The following is a 19737-nucleotide window of genomic DNA, read 5'->3' as shown; positions in this document are numbered from 1 at the left end:
CAGGTCAACATTCACAAGGCCGCGGAACCAGATGGATTACCAGGACATATACTCAGAGCATGCGCGGACCAACTGGCAAGTGTTTTCACTGACATTTTCAACCTCTACCTGACCGAGTCTGTAATACCTACATGTTTCAAGCAGACCACCATAGTCCCTGGGCCTAGGAAAGCGAAGGTAACCTAGCTAAATGACTACCGCCCATAGCACTTTGAAAGGCTGTTCATGGCTCACATCAACACCATAATCCCAGAAACCCTAGACCCACTCCAATTTGCATACTGCCCCAACAGATGCATAGATGATGCAACCTCAATCACACGCCACACTGCCCTTTCCTACGTAGACAAAAATAACACCTATGTGAAAATACTTTTAATTGACTACAGTTCAGCGTTCAACACCATAGTGCCCACGAAGCTCATCACTAAGCTAAGGGCCGTGGGACAAACACCTCCCTCTGCAACTGGATCCTGGACTTCCTGATGGGCCACCCCCAGGTGGTAAGGGTAGGTAACAATACATCTGCCATGCTGATCTTCAACACTGAGGCCCCTCAGGGGTGCGTGCTTAGTCCCCTCCTGTACTCCCTGTTCACCCACAACTGCGTGGCCAAGCACGACTCCAACACCATCATTAAGTTTGCTGACGACACAACAGTGTTAGGAGTGATCATCGACAATGATGAGAACCTATAGGGAGGAGGTCATAGACCTGCCAGTGTGGTGCCAGGACAACAACCTCTCCCTCAACGTGAGCAAGACAAAGGAGCTGATCGAATATGCCCCCATTCACATCGACAGGGCTGTAGTGGAGCGGGTCGAGAGTTTCAAATTCCTTGGTGTCCACATCACCAACAAACTATCATGGTCCAAACACACCAAGACAGTCATTAAGAGGGTACGATAACACCTTTTTCCCCCTCAGGAGACTGAAAATATTTGGCATGGGTCCCCAGATCCTTAGTTATATAGCTGCACCATCGAGAGCGTCCTAACTGGTTGCATCACCGCCTGGTATGGCAACTGCTCGGCATCTGACCCTAAAGCGCTACAGAGGGTAGTGCGTATGGCCCAGTACATCACTGGGGCCAAGCTTCCTGCCATCAAGGACCGATATACTAGGTGGTGTATGGCCCATAAAATTGTCAAAGACTCCAGTCACCCAAGTCATAGACTACTCTCTCTGCTCCCGCACTGCAAGCGGTACCGGAGCACCCTGTCTAGGTCCAAAAGGCTCCTTAACAGCTTCTACCTCCAAGCCTGCTGAACAATTAATCAAATGGCCACCTGGACTATTTACATTGAAACCCCCCCTTTGTTTTTACACTGCTGCTACTTGTTTATTATCTATGCATAGTCACTTTACCCCTACCTACATGTACAAGTTACCTCGACTAACCTGTACCGCCGCACATTGACTCGGTACCGGTACCCCCTGTATATAGCCTCGTTATTGTTATTTTATTTTTTACTTTAATTTATTTAGTAATATTTTGTTAACTCTATTTTCTTAAAACTGAGTTGTTAGTTAAGGCCTTGTATGTAAGCATTTCATTGTAACCTGTTGTATTTGGCGCATGTGACAAATAACATTTGTTTTGATTTGATTTGAAACACACACTTTATAACAGTGTAGAATGAACGTTCCTAAAGCCACACCCCTACAAATATCACCAGGTGATGAGATTGCAACCTTCTCCAGTATGGCCACATGGTGGAGTAGTCTGTCTGCAAACATATAGGAGAAAACTTTGTGAGCAGGTTGTTAAATCTGAATGTATTTTTAGAAGTTTCACTACCGAACATCTAATATATCAAGAAATATGTAAACACATGTTTTTGGGACTAAAATATATGTTTACTGGGATGAATATAATTTATGTCCCAATGAAATATTGCCAGCAATATGTTAGCTATGGGGATTCTTTAAAGTCCAAAATAAGTAAAAATTGTCCAAACCGAAATGGTCACAACCAAAACATTTGACACCATAAAGATATATAGAGGTCTTTGTATCTATGCCATTATGGAGTCTGTGATAGCCTCAATGGCACTTCCCTTGCTATCTCCCATTTAGAGTAACATACACCATGCTTTACCACCTGAGCTACAGAGGACCAACATGTGGGTAGTGGATAAGTGCACACTTCAGGAATAGATTCAGTCTTTAACTTGTCATGGTCTCAACTCTCTGGATCTGGATCTGGATCTGGGCCTGGATCTGGGTCTGGATCTGGGTCTGGGTCTGGGTCTGGATCTGGATCTGGGTCTGGGTCTGGATCTTGCGACCAATGTTCTGGTGTAAATGTTGATCTTGGCTCCTGGATATTACCATAGTCTTTGGAAGACAATGTTCTCTGATCATTGGCTGATCACTCCCAACCCATAGGAATCCCCACCCAGTTGACTACTTTTAAATGTTGGAAGCCCTCAATGGTAATGTCTGTACCAAAACAAATTATTTCCATCAAGTCCTCTATTTATCTCTATGATTGACACTTGACACCAAAACGCCTAATATTTTGCTAAAGTAAAGATAGGTAAAGTGATCATTTAAACATCAAACAATAATTAATTAGATGCATAAGTAATTCAATCAGTCAATACGTTTCAGATTCATATAATCAACATTAAACATTTTACAGGGAAAAATAGAGATGCTATTTCCCTAAATGAAATGTCAAGGTTTTGAAAATCAGGTAAAAAATCATGCTTTTACTATTTTGTTAATTTGGTATACAATTGTAATAAATACAATGAACATGTAATAGAATATTACTCCAAATGATCACTACTGCATGGTTCTCATTTTACTGCAACTTGTTCACTATGTTTAATTAGTGACAATTTTAGTGAGGTGGTAAGGAATTCAGGTAAATATGATTTAAATATGGAATACAAACAAAGTGTGTGAGTAGAATATACAGTTGAAGTCGGAAGTTTACATACACTTAGGTTGGAGTCATTAAAACTCGTTTTTCAACCACTCCACAAATTTCTTGTTAACCAACTATAGTTTTGGCAAGTCGGTTAGGACATCTACTTTGTGAATGACACAAGTCATTTTTCCAACAGTTGTTTACAGACAGATTATTTCACTTATAATTCACTGTATCACAATTCCAGTGGGTTAGAAGTTTACATACACTATGTTGACTGTGCCTTTAAACAGCATGGAAAATTCCAGAAAATTATGTCATTGCTTTAGAAGCTTCTGATAGGCTAATTGCCATCATTTGAGTCAATTGGAGTGCACCTGTGGATGTATTTCAAGGCCTACTTTCAAACTCAGTGCCTCTTTACTTGACATCATGGGAAAATCAAAAGAAATCAGCCAAGATTTCAGAAAAAAAATGGTACTGGTTCGTCCTTGGGAGCAATTTCCAAACGCTTGAGGGTACCACGTTCATCTGTACGAACAATAGTACGCAAGTATAAGCACGTGGTCCACGCAGCCGTCATACCGCTCAGGAAGGAGACGCGTTCTGTCTCCTAGAGATGAACGTACTTTGGTGCAAAAAGCACAAATCAATCCCAGAACAACAGCAAAGGACCTTGTGAAGATGCTGGAGGAAACAGGTACAAAAGTATCTATATCCACAGTAAAATGAGTCCTATATAGACATAACCTGAAAGGCCGCTCAGCAAGGAAGAAGCCGCTGCTCCAAAACCTCCATAAAAAAGCCAGACTACGGTTTGCAACTGTACATGGGGACAAAGATCATACTTTTTTGGAGAAATGTCCTCTGGTCTGATGACCAGACAGACTATTATTCTGACATTTAACATTCTTAAAATAAAGTGGTGATCCTAACTGACCTTAAACAGGGAATTTTTACAAGGATTAAATGTCAGGTATTGTGTCCTAAGTGTTCATAACTGTGGCCTTAATTGCCTACCGTCTGTAAGATGTTAGTGTCTTAACGACCGTTCCACAGGTACATGTTCATGAATTGTTTATGGTTCATTGAACAAGCATGGGAAACAGTGTTTAAACCCTTTACAATGAAGATCTGTGAAGTTATTTGGATTTTTACGAATTATCTTTGAAAGACAGAGTCCTGAAAAAGGGACGTTTCTTTTTTTTTTTTTTGCTGAGTTTACATCTACTGTATTGCAAGTATAATCCAGCCTAAATCCAACGTAGGTCGAGGTCCTCCGGCCTCTCAGCACGTCCCCACAGCCTGGTCAGATGTTATGATCAGGAGAGGCATGTCTATTTCATAGTCATCTTGCAGGTTTGAATCTGAGGTCTGTTAAGTCAAACACACCCACATATTCAGGAGAACGTTGTCGCAGTTGAGTAATAACATTGCTCGTAAATTACAGGTAGACTTTATTGAGTAGCCTTTCAAACATGTTTCAATCACTATCTTTACAATAGTATACCCAAACTCATTTTGAATCAAGTGCCAGGCCAACTAGGTTATTTTGAATCAAGTGCCAGGCCAACTAGGTTATTTTGAATCAAGTGCCAGGCCAACTAGGTTATTTTGAAATGATACTCTATGGTCACATCTGGAAAGATCTCTGTGATCTTGAGCTGTCTAGTCAATTGAAGTGGCGTTAGAAACTAGTGCAAATGTTTCCACCAGATCATTCTACTTGGAAACAGTAAACATGAATAAGTAATCTTGTGCTGAATTGCCTGGTGATGAGCGAGGACAGCCACAGTCCAAAGTGCTCACAGAATCTCCACTCATGATGCACTCCAGTGGAGGCTATTGGTTACTACCATCAGGTTTTATCCTTGACTTGGTCATGGTCTTTGGTCGATTTGGAACTTTCACATTATAAACTGTTACTTCTTCTTACAGTGGGTCTATACACGTTGTGATGTGTTCGCACCAGGGCCCTAAAGCAACTGAGGACACATGAGGTTCCATGAGGACACAGACTTTTTGAACGGATCTTGCGTTATCTTCTTATATCGCAGTATATTTGCCATTACAGGAGCTGATTCATAATGTGATACTTTGATTCAGAAATCCTCATTTGGAATACGTTTTCATTTCCCAGGGAGATAGCCATTGATGGATTTCCCTAGATGGACAGTGATAAGCTTTGGCCAAATGGCTCGACTGACTGAAACACTGATTATGACAGACCACCTAGCTTTTTCATTCAGCTCGGCTGTAGGACCAGTGTGACCTTACACTGGGGTCTCCGTGTTTGACACTTGTCAACAAGAACACACACACACACACACACACAAATGTTGTTTTTTCTCCCGGGGGACCATGAATGGTTCATATTGAAGGGGGGATTTGGACTACACTGTAGTGACTGCTGACTGCTCTCTCTAGTGGGGCATGGGGATATGCAGTTACTGTAATAATTCTGGATCAACCACCAGCAGATCCCAAGGGTTTTGTCCTTCCAATCAGGTTCTCTAATGATTGTGACCTGGTTTGTCGTGACGTTAACACCTCCAGGGGCTTCAGGATATTACTGAGAGGGTTTAGGTTCTTCAGCATATTACTGTAGGAGGAATAGAGAGTACCTTAGTTTTGCTAGCTGCTACTCATATTGGTACACTTATAATGCTCTTTTCGTTATACAACAATCACGGAAGGCTACAGTGTGTGCATTTAAAACATGTAATACATGAAAAACAAATACTCACACATGGTAGTTTATACTGCTTTTTTTGGAACTCAAAGATGCTTTTTTTCAATTGGAGTTTGATTAAAATAGGACTCTGCAGTTTGCCTTATGTAATTGCGACTGTTTTGTTTTTGGCATGGGACCCTGTTCAGGAGGATTTGTCCTCTGTTTTTGCTCCGTCTTAGGATCTTCTGTTTTTGTACCTAGGCCTGAGTAATTTTAGAGTGTATGAACTCTGGATACACGCAGAGCTTGAAGTCTGGTTTTACTCTGTGTAGTACTTCATATATCATACTCTGCATTTATGCTGTTACCAGACACCACTCAGAGGTTTGGAAATACATATTTGGCTCCAGTGGATAAGTGTTATTGATATTGCTGGGGTCAGGGATTGGTCGTTCCGTCTTCCGTGTGCTTCAGTCCTCTCAAATTATAACTTTACTAGCTACCTTCATTTTGTTCTTCCAAAAGCTTTAACTTAGCCTGGTCCCAGCTCGGTTTGTCCCTTTGCCTACTTCAATGTCATTGTCAGCCCAAATTACAATGTATTGGCATGGCAATTCCCATAAGGAGTTGGTAAGAGAGCAAAAAAACAGACTTAGCACCCAGGCTAGCTTTGACTGGCCGGTCAGATGATGTCTTTATTTGTGTGGTATTGATACTCTTGCAGGTATAACTACACAACGGGAAATGCCACACAGTATTCTACAGTACAACCATTCTAGGGGGAATCAGAGTGAGGAAACGAGCAAAAATAGAGGCAGTATTTCACACTGCTACGTAACATCATTTTCTCCGGGGAATTGGACACTTGCGTATAACCTAGCCAACAATGTCATCATATTTTTCATGACTAAAAATCCAGTTAAGGAACTCCCTTGTTATGACAAGAGAGAGGATTAAGGGATTACATGTAATTTGAGTTTAACTGCCCCCTCCAATTTCTTCACTTCTTCCCCAGATGTGAGAAAATGCTCAAATTTAATCAAAATACGTCGGCAGACGAAACCACTACAGTGTTTTTGTTCACAATATACTCCTACTAAGGACAGGGATTTTCAGATGACAGAAATGCTATATTCTCTTTTCATGATTCGTCCCATATGTGTGTTTTATTAATCCCAACATGAGTAGTCCTAAATGTTGCATGTTTGGTGATATCCCTCATAGCCTAAATACTGGAACGCCACTTCCATGTTTTGTATGGACATCTGTTCAGTTCATCGAGGATTTACAGTAGCTACAATTCAGCAGGGAATTCAGCATTGCCTTTATACAAATAAGCATTTGTCAGTCCTTCTCTCTCTCTCTCTTTCTCTGACCGAGAGCTTGAGATTCTAAGGTTCTGTCTGCATTTTTTTTGTCCACAGTTTAGTTTTTAACATAACCGTGTTCTGTTCATGTTCTCTACCTATACACTGTAGTACTCTAAAATACCCCAATTCATGTTGTTAAGTTAAAAAGAATACAAGATTAAAATTGCTCTCACCATTCAACCCTATTAGGGTTCAGAACTTTAAAGCCATTTATCTCAGAAGCATCTTTTTACAGATAGAACCTTATGATGCTAAGGATGTGTGATCTTGTTCCAATTTGTTTTCATACTACAACAACTAATCTGTGGAAAAACCTTCTCCAGTTCTTTGTCATGGTCCTTTGAGATGGATTTGACCCGTTGTCGACCATAGATTTTGTGCATTTCAGTGGGTTAAATGTCTTGAAACAGCTGTGGCTTTAGAGTCCAACGAGAGAGTTGTAGTCAGGCATGTGTCAAGACAACAGGCAAACCGTAGTGACAGTTCTCTAGGTTTACAGGCTGGTTGTGTTAAACTGAGATTGCGTGAGTCTGAATGGGACTGCAGTAGAGTATAGTGGTACTAATTCAGACCCTCTCCCACCATTTCACCCCACTAATCCTGCCTTCAGCCCAGGGAGGGGGGCTTCCTACTGTCCTACTGATGTTACCTCTCTGTCTACTCCTGTTTTAGCCCCTCTAGCGTTGAATGATTTGCGGTGAAATAAGTGTTCCCAATTTTCCTTTTCAGTAAACTCTTAATGGCAGCTGTACAATAGATGTTTTGGCTAATTTTAGATGTCAGTTTGCTTTTGAATGGACACTAACTCAATCATTGTCTGTTATTGTTTGGGTTTGTCTTGCTATCCCTTACCATCTCTCAGACAGGCCTGTTGTAGCTGGATCAGCTGAGTCCTATAGAGTGTGTTATTGTTTGGGTTTGTCTTGCTATCCCTTACCATCTCTCAGACAGGCCTGTTGTAGCTGGATCAGCTGAGTCCTATAGAGTGTGTTATTGTTCTTTTGAGGAGGTTCTGGGCTTTAATATGTACATCTGGGATGTGATGTAACTACAGTTGTGTTCTCTCTCTCACTCTCACTCACACGAAGCACATGGGACATTATCATCGCACGTATGTGTGTGACGGCCGTTAATCCAGGTGGAGGGAAATCATTCCCCCATCTGGCCCATGTGTCACAGAGTGTGAGGAGAATCCTCCTGGAAAACCTGGTGTGTATGTTTCTCACAGAACACAAATCTCACTTCACCCCTCCCACGGTCAGCCACACTGGATGGGGTTTCAACACCTACTGCTTACAGTACAGTCAGTACTATGCGTCCCCTATTTAACACCATCTCTGAGAGGGTATTACTGTACACTATACAAGCAGGAAGTCTCAAAGAACCGTGGCTGTGTAATTAAAACCATGAAAAGGTTGTGCACCTGAACTTTGATCTGGTGTTTGGAGAGTGTTTTGAATGTAAACCCAATGTGAGTGTTTCAAGAATACACAGAATGTGTATTGAAAATATAAATAAAGTACTCTGAAACACCCAAAAGTGGTTCTTCCACCTGAATATTGGTGTTTTTAAGGTTTTTATGAAAACACTTTTTGGGGTTTCAGTACATGTAAAAGGCAGCACAAAACACAAAACCAATGTGTCTCATACAATCAACGGTTTAGAAATGCAAATGGTTTATAGGCCGTTATCATAAATCAATATTTAGGCTATGGAGAATATTTTTTGTGGAATTCCAGCTTTATTTTTCAATGCTTTATTTAGACAGATTAGAAACAGGAGGGGCAGTAAAATGGTACATTTCGGTGGAATTTCACCCACTCAACCACACAGCCACACCGTAAGAAATTATTCTGGGGTGAATTGACATGGACAAAAAAAAACAATAACAAATACTTATTTGTATTATTATTATTATTATTATTATTATTCTATATCATTTTTTAATTATTAAAACAACAACTCCCATCAGTGGGTGCTATGGTCAGTGGGTGTGCTCGCCCCCACCCGCCCCTACACGCCAGTAGGGTGAAGCCCCCTCCACCGGCTCAAAGGGATTTTCCAAGGGCGGTAAAGACCAAGCCCCGCCCGACGCTCTGGCGGGCATGGAAACCAGCGCACCCATAACCAACATATACTTAATAAAAATAAATGCAAGTCGTGCAGAGGCCGTGCTCTAGCGATAACTCACCCGGCTTAGACACTCTCCCCACCGAAGACTGAGGTTCAACTCCCCGCTCCAACCAATCTGTTTCTCCCACCTATCTGTATCCCCTCTGTCATTTCACAACTCTCAATAAAGTGTCAAAATACCCCCAAGTCATTTCAATGATTTCTTATTTTCATTTCACCAAAAGAATGTAACAATAAATACAACTGAACGTGTTTCTCGAAATGTAATTATCTTTCATGAGGATAACCAAAGAGAGAGAGAGAAGTCTTTGGTTTGAATCACTTTGCATTTCTTATCTTGTCACGTGGTTCTTTCACACACCGCCGTATCTGCTGAAGAAAGAAATGTGTTTTCCTCTGTAAATATAATGCTTGTTGTACCATGAGGTGTAGTAGATCGGGATGAACAGATCAAAATCATCAGGCAAAATGACGTTCAATGAGGACAGCACCCATTCCCACAATGTAAGACACAGAAGTGCAGAATCCTCAATTCTGGCTGTTTAACCGCCAGTTATTGCTGGTGGTTTGAACACTGCTTGACAATGCCTGCCAAAACAGTATAATAAGGTCAATTGATCAAATACGTAAAACAATGTTAAATGTTAAGACAATTCCGACAAAGTGATCTAATTCTGCACTAGACATGATTCAAAACATTGTAATAGTGTTTAGAAGCTTTAGAGAGAGGACCATGTAAGGACCAAACACCTTACATAACATTGTGTGTGGCCTTATGCACAGCTACTATGTACATGATCAGTTGTCAGGAAAACCACAGGGCTCTAGAGACAGTATGTCATGTGATCGATAGTAAGAGTGCTGTTTGTTTCTTTCCTCCACAGATTCCTCATGGTCCTAGTGTGCCTCATCTTCAGTGTCCTGTCCACCATAGAGCACTATGCCGATTTCGCCAGCGGAACTCTCTTCTGGATGGTGAGTGGACTTGTGATGGATTTCCTCTCTTTAGTTTTGTTGTTGTTGTTGTTGTATTGCAATACCATCCACATCCACATGATGGGAGTAGGACATCTTGGGTGGGAAGCAGACTAACCGCCATCTTAAATTCAACAGTTCAACAGTATGATAAAAGTAGTGAACCTCAAATGAAATGGAAAGGATATATAAAGGCACATGAAACTCTATGTCTATTAGTCGTCGGCATGCTTCAGAACTTATTGCTGGGGGTGATTTGGTTCATGTAGATTCTAACGGCCACTCTCAGTACTACTCTCACAGGTAGACAAATACTGATATGGGTCAGTTTTCATCACACACACACACACACACACACACACACACACACACACACACACACACACACACACACACACACACACACACACACACACACACACACACACCTGGGGGGCAATCAGAGGACAGGAGTGTTCTCTAAACTTTTGACCATCATTTCCCTTTAGAGGATTCACTGGCTGCTGAGTTATTCATTCATTTACACCCTGGAAGAGAAACTCGATTCTCAGCAGCTTGATTAGAACTAAGAAAAATTGAGTGCAAAGCCCAGTGGGTAGGACAGAAGACCGAGCTGGAACATTTTGAGCTAAAGCAGTAGTTACGTTAGACTTAGAGTTTGAGGAACAAAACGTGGTTAAAAAATACATTTGTAACTCAAGACATGAGCGTTACGAAACCTACAAGACACCGTATTAGAAAAGACAACAGGCGGCAATGTCCGAAGGATGACATTTGACACTCCACTGTGTAACCCCATTTTATGTGCACCTGCATGTGTGTGTATGATGTCATTGTGTTTGTGTATGCCATATGTTGTGTGTGTGTGTGTATGGAGTTTGTGTCTTCATGGTGCGCATTGTGGCTATGCGAGTTCAGGGTTAGCTGACATTCATGAATCAGAGCGTGCTTGTTTTGGGTGTCAGAGAGGACATTAGTCCTCGAGGATATTTGGCTTTCAAGGCGGCTGCCAAAGTAAAGCTAGCCAGGTTCAGCAGGGCGCACCGACATCCATCACGTGTCACACGCTCTAGTCTCTCTTTCCTCTCCTGTTCTCCAGTCTACTCCGGGTCCACTGATGTCACAGCTGTGCGGCACGGTGGCACCACCAAACATCTGATCAGAAATGGGCCTCTACCGTCATAACACAGAGCCCCATTAAGGAGTTCCATATAGCCCAATCCAGCTTCAATCCATCTGATCACATTTAAAACCTCTGGATCAGCTCCATCCTAGTTTTAGTAGATTAGGGAACACTATTAAATGAAACTATCAGCTGTTTTCTGCAAACATCTAGTTACCGTTTCATCACACTGAAATCTCTGAAATCTGGTCGACCCATTTTAGAATTTTGGGGATTTATTGTAATCTTATTTGATTCTCCAAATTCGCCAGTTTGTTTTTATGTAGTAATTCAATTATTTGACTGAGAAGAACCAAAACCAGTTAAACACCTGTCTTTTATTCTCAGCCCAATCTGGTCATTCATCTGTGTTTCACGTTCCTGTTCCACTCTGATTTGGACATTCTGTATGTCACGTGTCTTGCTTAGGTTTCTTTAAAATCTCACAACAAGCCATGGTGACAAACAAATAGACTTATCTCCTAGAGATGCTGGCCACTGGGGAGCAGTCTGAACAGGTGTGGGGATAATAGCCTTGGCTGGAAGAACATATATGCTACATCTACACAACAGTGCTATTTGTTCTTGTTACATCAATCCACTGCACAGTATAATTTATGAGGAAAGGAAGGGCATCGTCGCTGCAGTGGTAGTCAGTGAAAATGTCTATAGGGTGAGTGACAGTCAGGGGATTGTTTTTGTGACTATGGAGCTCTGTTGTTGCAGCAGGGCCTTGGAATTAGGTTTCGTAAGGGGGGGACTGGTGGGGAAGCCAGTTTAAGCAAGCAATGGGACTGCCGCCCACACTGGGACGGCTATTGCTGAGCGTTAGGTGGCACAATATTATGGAGAAATGGTGCGAATGTAAAAGATATTGGTTCACTAGGACTTATCAAGTCGTGTCACACCTACACAAAATGACACGCATTCAAACCTCTAAGATGGATGCTCGCACACACACTCAAATGTTGTTTTGCTCCCGGAGGACCATGAATGGTTCATATTGAAGGGGGAATTTGGACTACACTGCAGTGACTGCTGCAGCCTCTCTCTAGTGGGGCTGGGGGATATATGGTTACTTTAATAATGCTGGATCAACCACCGGCTGTTTTGTTTTAATCAGATCCCAGAGTTCTGTTTTCCTTCCAATCAGGTTCTCTAGTGCTTCTGACCAATGTCTTTTAACCACCCAACAGATGTGTAAAGGGCTCTCAACACAACCCAGCTCATTAGGATCCATCCTACCTGCACATCCTGCTGAGGCGCTGTCACAGCATTGACGCTCAAATCAGTGAGCCTTTGACCCTGGCTCAATATGCTCTGTCATCAGAGATGCTATCAAACCTTTCTCTGGGTGGGCCTGTGTGAATGGCTCCTTCACCACCAGACCACCTCGGTCTCTCTCTGTCAGCACACCCTGTCCCACCAAGCTCTTATCACACCTGAGATCTCAGTGCATTGCTTGGCACTGGACATAGAAAAACACTCATATCCCTCTCATATGCCGTAGTATGAAATAGTAAATAGACAGTAAGTCGTAGTAAATTGCGATAGTAAAATGCAGTCGTCTTAATGGACTAGTTTTGAATGCTTTGTGTCTTCCCCAGCCCTGTTTTCCTGACTGTTGTCTATAACTGCTTGTGTTCTGGTCCACAGGAGATTGTCCTGGTGCTGTTCTTTGGGACAGAGTACGCGGTGCGGCTCTGGTCCGCCGGCTGCAGGAGCAAATATCTGGGGATCAAGGGACGACTCCGCTTTATCAGGAAACCCATATCTATCATTGGTGCACCTGGCTTCTACTTTATTGAATCGCACACAACTGTGCCACATGCAATCAAACAGACACTGTTGTTACATGGTTTTACCCCCCTTCTTCTAGTACTATTTCTACTGTTACTACTTGTGTTTTTACAATGGCAATTTAAACATTTGTAGATTATGAGCTAAATGTTAATGTGTTGAGGTGCACAGAATGCATTACAGATGGTGTCTGTTTCCTTTGTCCCCCCCCCCCCACAGATCTGATAGTGGTTATTGCCTCAGCCATAGTGCTGAGTGTAGGTTCCAATGGCCAGGTGTTTGCCACATCTGCTATCAGGTAACTGTGTATGTTACAAATAACAGTATAATAACTGTGTCATATCTTGTGCTGTAACTGTGTTGTCGTTGCTTAGTAAAACGGGCGGAAGAGAGTATAGGAGGCTCTCTCATTGGTGTAGGCTAAGGTTTGATTGACATCGGTTGCCTTTTTGTCTCTGTGGTTACAGGGGGATTCGCTTCCTCCAGATTCTACGCATGCTGCACGTGGATCGTCAAGGAGGAACATGGAGGCTTCTGGGATCTGTAGTCTTCCTCCATCGACAGGTGGAGATCCCTTTACATACCTTGGGGTCATTTCATCTCATAATTATGTGCAGTATGTGCTCACATGAAGTTAAATATCGCAAGGTCGTCTGGAGCATAATGCTGTTTTAAGTAGAGTGACTAGAACGACCTTGATCCTACTTGATCTACTTTTTTTTTTTTTTTACCTTGAGTAGGCTTCTTATAAATCCTCAGTCAATCAAACTGATGAAAATGAAAATGCAAGGTAAATGAGATGCCTTAAGACGAGGTTAGTCATGGCTTTGAAAATGAAAAACAACGAGTGTTGGACATTTCTTAACCAAATAAGGACACACCCTGTGGTCAGATGATGGGTGCACATTTCTGCCATTTCTTCCAGAGGATTAGTGCACTTGGTCTGTTTGAGTTGCCCTTCCTCCTGCCTCTTGCCTAGCCTGTCTGGTTATGGGCAGACATCTATCCATGTTTTTCATGCTACATTACCACCAGTGATTACCACAGAGCCCGGTGCGCAATCACAGATTCCTCTGATACTCTCACTCAGACCCGCAAGGCTTTATAAGGAGAGAGAGGTAGAGAGTCAGGCTCAACAGCTCTTGTTTATTATTTTCTTTATTATTCTTGAACTGGAAGATGTGGGTTATTTCTCTGTGATGTGCAATGGGTCTACCGGTCATCTTTTGGGGTTAGTTTTAGGGTTACATCAATAGTCAAAGGGAGCTGACGTCTTCTCCCTGTGTGAAAGGATTGAGAGATATAGTGCATTGGAAACTATTCAGACCACTTGACCCTTTTCCACATTTTGTTACGTTACAGCCTTATTCTAAAAATGGATTCAATTGTTTATTTTTGCGAATGTATAATATGTCACATTTACATAAGTATTCAGAACCTTTACTCAGTACTTTAAAAAAAAATGTTTAAAGGGGTGGGATCAGCTTAATATTGCGGAAAGAATATTGGTTCCATCAATGTAGTTGTCTGCATCATTTCCAATCCCCCATATTGTTTTGGTGAATATACAGTGCCTTGCGAAAGTATTCGGCCCCCTTGAACTTTGCGACCTTTTGCCACATTTCAGGCTTCAAACATAAAGATATAAAACTGTATTTTTTTGTGAAGAATCAACAACAAGTGGGACACAATCATGAAGTGGAACGACATTTATTGAATCTCTCAAACTTTTTTAACAAATCAAAAACTGAACAATTGGGCGTGCAAAATTATTCAGCCCCTTTACTTTCAGTGCAGCAAACTCTCTCCAGAAGTTCAGTGAGGATCTCTGAATGATCCAATGTTGACCTAAATGACTAATGATGATAAATACAATCCACCTGTGTGTAATCAAGTCTCCGTATAAATGCACCTGCACTGTGATAGTCTCAGAGGTCCGTTAAAAGCGCAGAGAGCATCATGAAGAACAAGGAACACACCAGGCAGGTCCGAGATACTGTTGTGAAGAAGTTTAAAGCCGGATTTGGATACAAAAAGATTTCCCAAGCTTTAAACATCCCAAGGAGCACTGTGCAAGCGATAATATTGAAATGGAAAGAGTATCAGACCACTGCAAATCTACCAAGACCTGGCCGTCCCTCTAAACTTTCAGCTCATACAAGGAGAAGACTGATCAGAGATGCAGCCAAGAGGCCCATGATCACTCTGGATGAACTGCAGAGATCTACAGCTGAGGTGGGAGACTCTGTCCATAGGACAACAATCAGTCGTATATTGCACAAATCTGGCCTTTATGGAAGAGTGGCAAGAAGAAAGCCATTTCTTAAAGATATCCATAAAAAGTGTCGGTTAAAGTTTGCCGCAAGCCACCTGGGAGACACACCAAACATGTGGAAGAAGGTGCTCTGGTCAGATGAAACCAAAATTGAACTTTTTGAACTTTACATTTTACAGACCCCGTATGCTTTACATGTTTTTTCTTGCTATTTACTCAGTACTTTGTTGAAGCACCTTTGGCTGAGATTACAGCCTCAAGTCTTCTTGGGTATGACGCGACAATCTTGGCACACCTGTATTTGTATTTGGGGAGTTTCTCCCATTCTTCTCTGCAGATCCTCTCAAGCTCTGTCAGGTTGGATGGGGAACATCGCTGCACAGCTATTTTCAGGTCCCTCCAGAGATGTTCGATCGGGTTCAAGTCCAGGCTCTGGCTGGGCCACTCAAGGACATTCAGAGACTTGTCCTGAAGCCACTCCTGCGTTGTCTTGGCTGTGTGCTTTGGATCGTTGTCCTGTTGGAAGGTGAACCTTCACCCCAGTCTGAGGGCCTGAGTGCTCTGGAGCAGGTTTTCATCATGGATCTCTCTGTACTTTTCACCGTTCATTCTTCCCTTGATCCTGACTAGTCTCACAGTCCCTGAAAAACATCCCCACAGCATGATGCTGCCACCACCATGCTTCACCATAGGGATGGTGCCAGGTTTCCTCCAGATGTGATGCTTGGCATTCAGGCCAAAGAGTTCAATCTTGGTTTCATCAGACTAGAGCATCTTGTTTCGCATGGTCTGAGAGTCCTTTAGGTGCCTTTTGGCAAACTCCAAGCAGGCTGTCATGTGGCTTTTACTGAGGAGTGGCTTCCTTCTAGCCACTCTACCGTAAAGGCTTGATTGGTGGAGTGCTTCCTTCTGGAAGGTTCTCCCATCTCCAGAGAGGAACTCTGGAACTCTGTCAGACTGACCATCGGGTTCTTGGTCACCTCCCTGACCAAGGCCCTTCTCCCCCGATTTGCTCCGTTTGGCCGGGCAGCCAGTTCTAGGAAGAGTATTGGCGGATCCAAATTTCTTCCATTTAAGAATAATGGAGGCCACTGTGTTCTTGGGGACCTTCAATGCTGCAGACATTTTGTGGTACCCTTACCCAGATCTGTGCCACTACACAATCCTGTCTCTGAGCTCTACGGACAATTCCTTCGACCTCATGGCTTGGTTTTTGCTCTGACATGCACTGTCAACTGTGGGACTGTGTATAGACAGGTGTATTCCATTCCAAATCATGTCCAATCAATTGAATTTACCACAGGTGGACTCCAATCAAGTTGTAGGAACATCTCAAGGATGATCAATTGAAACAGGATGCACCTGAGCTCAATTCTGAGTCTCATAGCAAACGGTCTGAATACTTATGTAAATAAGGTATTTCTGTTTTTGTTTTTAAATTATTTGCAAAAATGTCTAAAAACCTGTTTTCGCTTTGTCATTATGGGGTATTGTGTGTAGATTGATGAGGAACATTTTTTATTTAGTCCATTTTAGAATAAGGCTGTAGCGTAACAAAATGTGGAAAAAGTCAAGGGGTCTGTATACTTTCCGAATCCACTGTATATGCCTCCTCTTTCTATGTTAAATCATTGCATGCTGTAGCCTTGATCAAATTATGTGTTATAATGATATATGTTCCGGATGCATTTCATTTTAGTTCGATTCATACCTGCAAAATGTGCAAATAATGTCCAGAAATGCATTTAACATCAACACATTATCTACACATTACAACTGACATACTACACTCAGTGTGTATTTCCTCTGTTGTAGGAGCTGATCACCACGCTGTACATCGGCTTCCTGGGGCTGATCTTCTCCTCCTACTTTGTGTACCTGGCGGAGAAGGATGCTGTGGACGAGGAGGGCAAGACTGGCTTCTCCACCTATGCTGATGCCCTGTGGTGGGGCGTGGTAAGGCATAGTAACAGCATTGCATATGCCATATAGCAGACACGTAAACAAATTCAAGGACACTTTTAGTGAAGTGTGGTGTGTATACATTTGAGCATACAATTGAAGTCGGAAGTTTACATACACTTAGGTTGGAGTCATTAAAATGGTGTTTTCAACCACTCCACAAATGTCTTATTCACCATCTATAGTCTTGGCAAGTCGGTTAGGACATCTACTTTGTGCATGACACAAGTAATTTTTCCAACAATGGTTTACAGACAGATTATTTCACTGATAATTCACTGCATCACAATTCCAGTGGGTCAGAAGTTTACATACACTAAGTTGACTGTGCCTTTAAACAGCTTGGAAAATTCCAGAAAATTATGCCATGGCTTTAGAAGCTTCTGACAGGCTAATTGCCATCATTTGAGTCAATTGGAGGTGTACCCGTGGATGTATTTCAAGGCTTACCTTCAAACTCAGTGCCTCTTTGCTTGACATCATGAGAAAATCAAAAGAAATCAGCCAAAACCTCAGAAAAAAAAATGTAGACCTCCACAAGGTTCATCCTTGGGAGCAATTTCCAAACGCCTGAAGGTACCACGTCCATCTGTACAAACAAAAGTATAAATACCATGGGGCCACGCAGCCATCATACCGCTCAGGAAGGAGACGCATTCTGTCTCCTAGAGATGAACGTACTTTGGTGCAAAAAGTAAAAATCAATCGCAGAACAACAGCAAAGGACCTTGTGAAGATGCTGGAGGAAGCAGGTCCAAAAGTATCTATATTCACAGCAAAACGAGTCCTATATCGATATAACCTAAAAGGGCGCTCAGCAAGGAAGAAGCCCGCTGCTCCAAAACCACCATAAAGAAAGCAAAACTACGGTTTGCAACTGCACATGGGGACAAAGATAGTACTTTTTGGAGAAATGTCCTCTGGTCTGATGAAACAAAAATAGAACAGTTTGGCCATAATGACCATCGTTATGTTTGGAGGAAAAAGGGGGATGCTTGCAAGCCGAAGAACACCATCCCAACCGTGAAGCATGGGGGTGGCAGCATCATGTTGTTGGGGTGCTTTGCTGCAGGAGGGACTGGTGCACTTCACAAAATAGATGGCGTCATGAGGAAGTAAAATTATGTGGATTTATTGAAGCAACACCTCAAGACAACAGTCAGGAAGTTAATGCTTGGTCACAAATGAGTCTTCCAAATGGACAATGACCCCAAGCATACTTCCAAAGTTGTGGCAATATGGCTTATGGGCAACAAAGTTAAGGTATTGGAGTGGCCATCACAAAGCCCTGACCTCAATCCCATAGAAAACTTGTGGGCAGAACTGAAAAAGCATGTGTGAACAAGGAAGCTTACAAACCTGACTCAGTTACAACAGCTCTGTCAGGAGGAATGGGCCAAAATTCACCCAACTTATTGTGGGAAGCTTGTGAAAGGCTACGCAAAATGTTTGACCCAAGTAAAACCACTTAAATGCAATGCTACCAAATACTAATTGAGTGTACAGTATGTAAACTTATGATGTGATGAAAGAAATAAAATCTGAAATAAGTCATTATCTCTACTATTATTCTGACATTTCATATTCTCAAAAATAAAGTGGTGATCCTAACTGACCTAAGACAGGGAATTCTTCCTAGGATTAAATGTCAGGAACTTCCGACTTCAACTGTATGTGTCCCCAACAGGAATCAAACGCACAGCCTCTATTTCCACCTTTTTGTGGTTGTTTTGTGGTGTGTGTCTGTCAATGTCCCCCTCTACCTTGAGTGGTTCTGAAATACCGTGACGACACAAGTTCCTAAGCCAGTTTCTGTCACACAAAGCTATTTCTAGCCCCAAAGTAAGATGTTTTGTTTTGAGGGAAATAGACAAAAGGTGTCAGGAGTTAAGTAGACGATGAATACAGACATAGTCCTGAAGCTTCAATAACACACAGGGGTTCTTATTGGACATTTTGAAGATGCTGCTCACCCTAGTTGGGACCAAAGATTGAACTACACTCAATGACTATTCATTTTTCCATTTGTGGCTGATGCGTGAAGTAGTTGGTGCAATACTCAGTCTATAAGGAGGCAGCTTATGGTGTTGTGCCCATGCTGTTGTGGCTGTTTCCTTCAGGTTTCCATCCGTGGTGGGTCAAGTTTCCAGTTCAGTTCATTAAACTGTTGAATGTAAGGCTGTGGGTAATGAGAAACCTGCGGTAGTCTTGTGCTAGTGGGATCTATACACCACAAAAGACAGTTTAATTAAGACTGTTTAATTAAAACTGTAATTGCAGGATTACTAGCTGTTTTTTGACAAGAGTTAGAACGGTTCAGATGCCCAATGAAACCAAGAAGACAAGCTGTTTTTTTTTTATGAGAGAACGGTTCATGTGCCCAATGAAACCAGGAAGAAAAGCTGTTTTTTGATGAGAGTTAGAACGGTTCAGGTGCCCAATGAAACCAAGAAGAAAATCTGTTTTTTTGATGAGAGAACGGTTCATGTGTCCAATGAAACCAAG

General features: G+C 42.1%; 1 protein-coding gene across 1 annotated transcript in view; it reads left to right on the top strand.

Moving 5' to 3' along the window:
* Positions 1-19737, top strand: part of LOC110501769 (potassium voltage-gated channel subfamily KQT member 1-like) — a 43652-nt gene that overhangs the window by 6309 nt on the left and 17606 nt on the right. Inside the window, exons 2-6 of the mRNA XM_021579553.2 lie at positions 9943-10033; positions 12852-12978; positions 13215-13293; positions 13463-13559; positions 17086-17226. Coding sequence (XP_021435228.2) covers positions 9943-10033; positions 12852-12978; positions 13215-13293; positions 13463-13559; positions 17086-17226 — 535 coding nt within the window. The remainder of the gene's footprint in view (positions 1-9942; positions 10034-12851; positions 12979-13214; positions 13294-13462; positions 13560-17085; positions 17227-19737) is intronic.

The sequence above is a fragment of the Oncorhynchus mykiss genome, chromosome 2 (assembly GCF_013265735.2).
Source record: "Oncorhynchus mykiss isolate Arlee chromosome 2, USDA_OmykA_1.1, whole genome shotgun sequence".
In the NCBI taxonomy this organism is placed as follows: Eukaryota; Metazoa; Chordata; class Actinopteri; order Salmoniformes; family Salmonidae; genus Oncorhynchus; species Oncorhynchus mykiss.
This window is presented reverse-complemented; position numbering and strand designations above follow the sequence as displayed.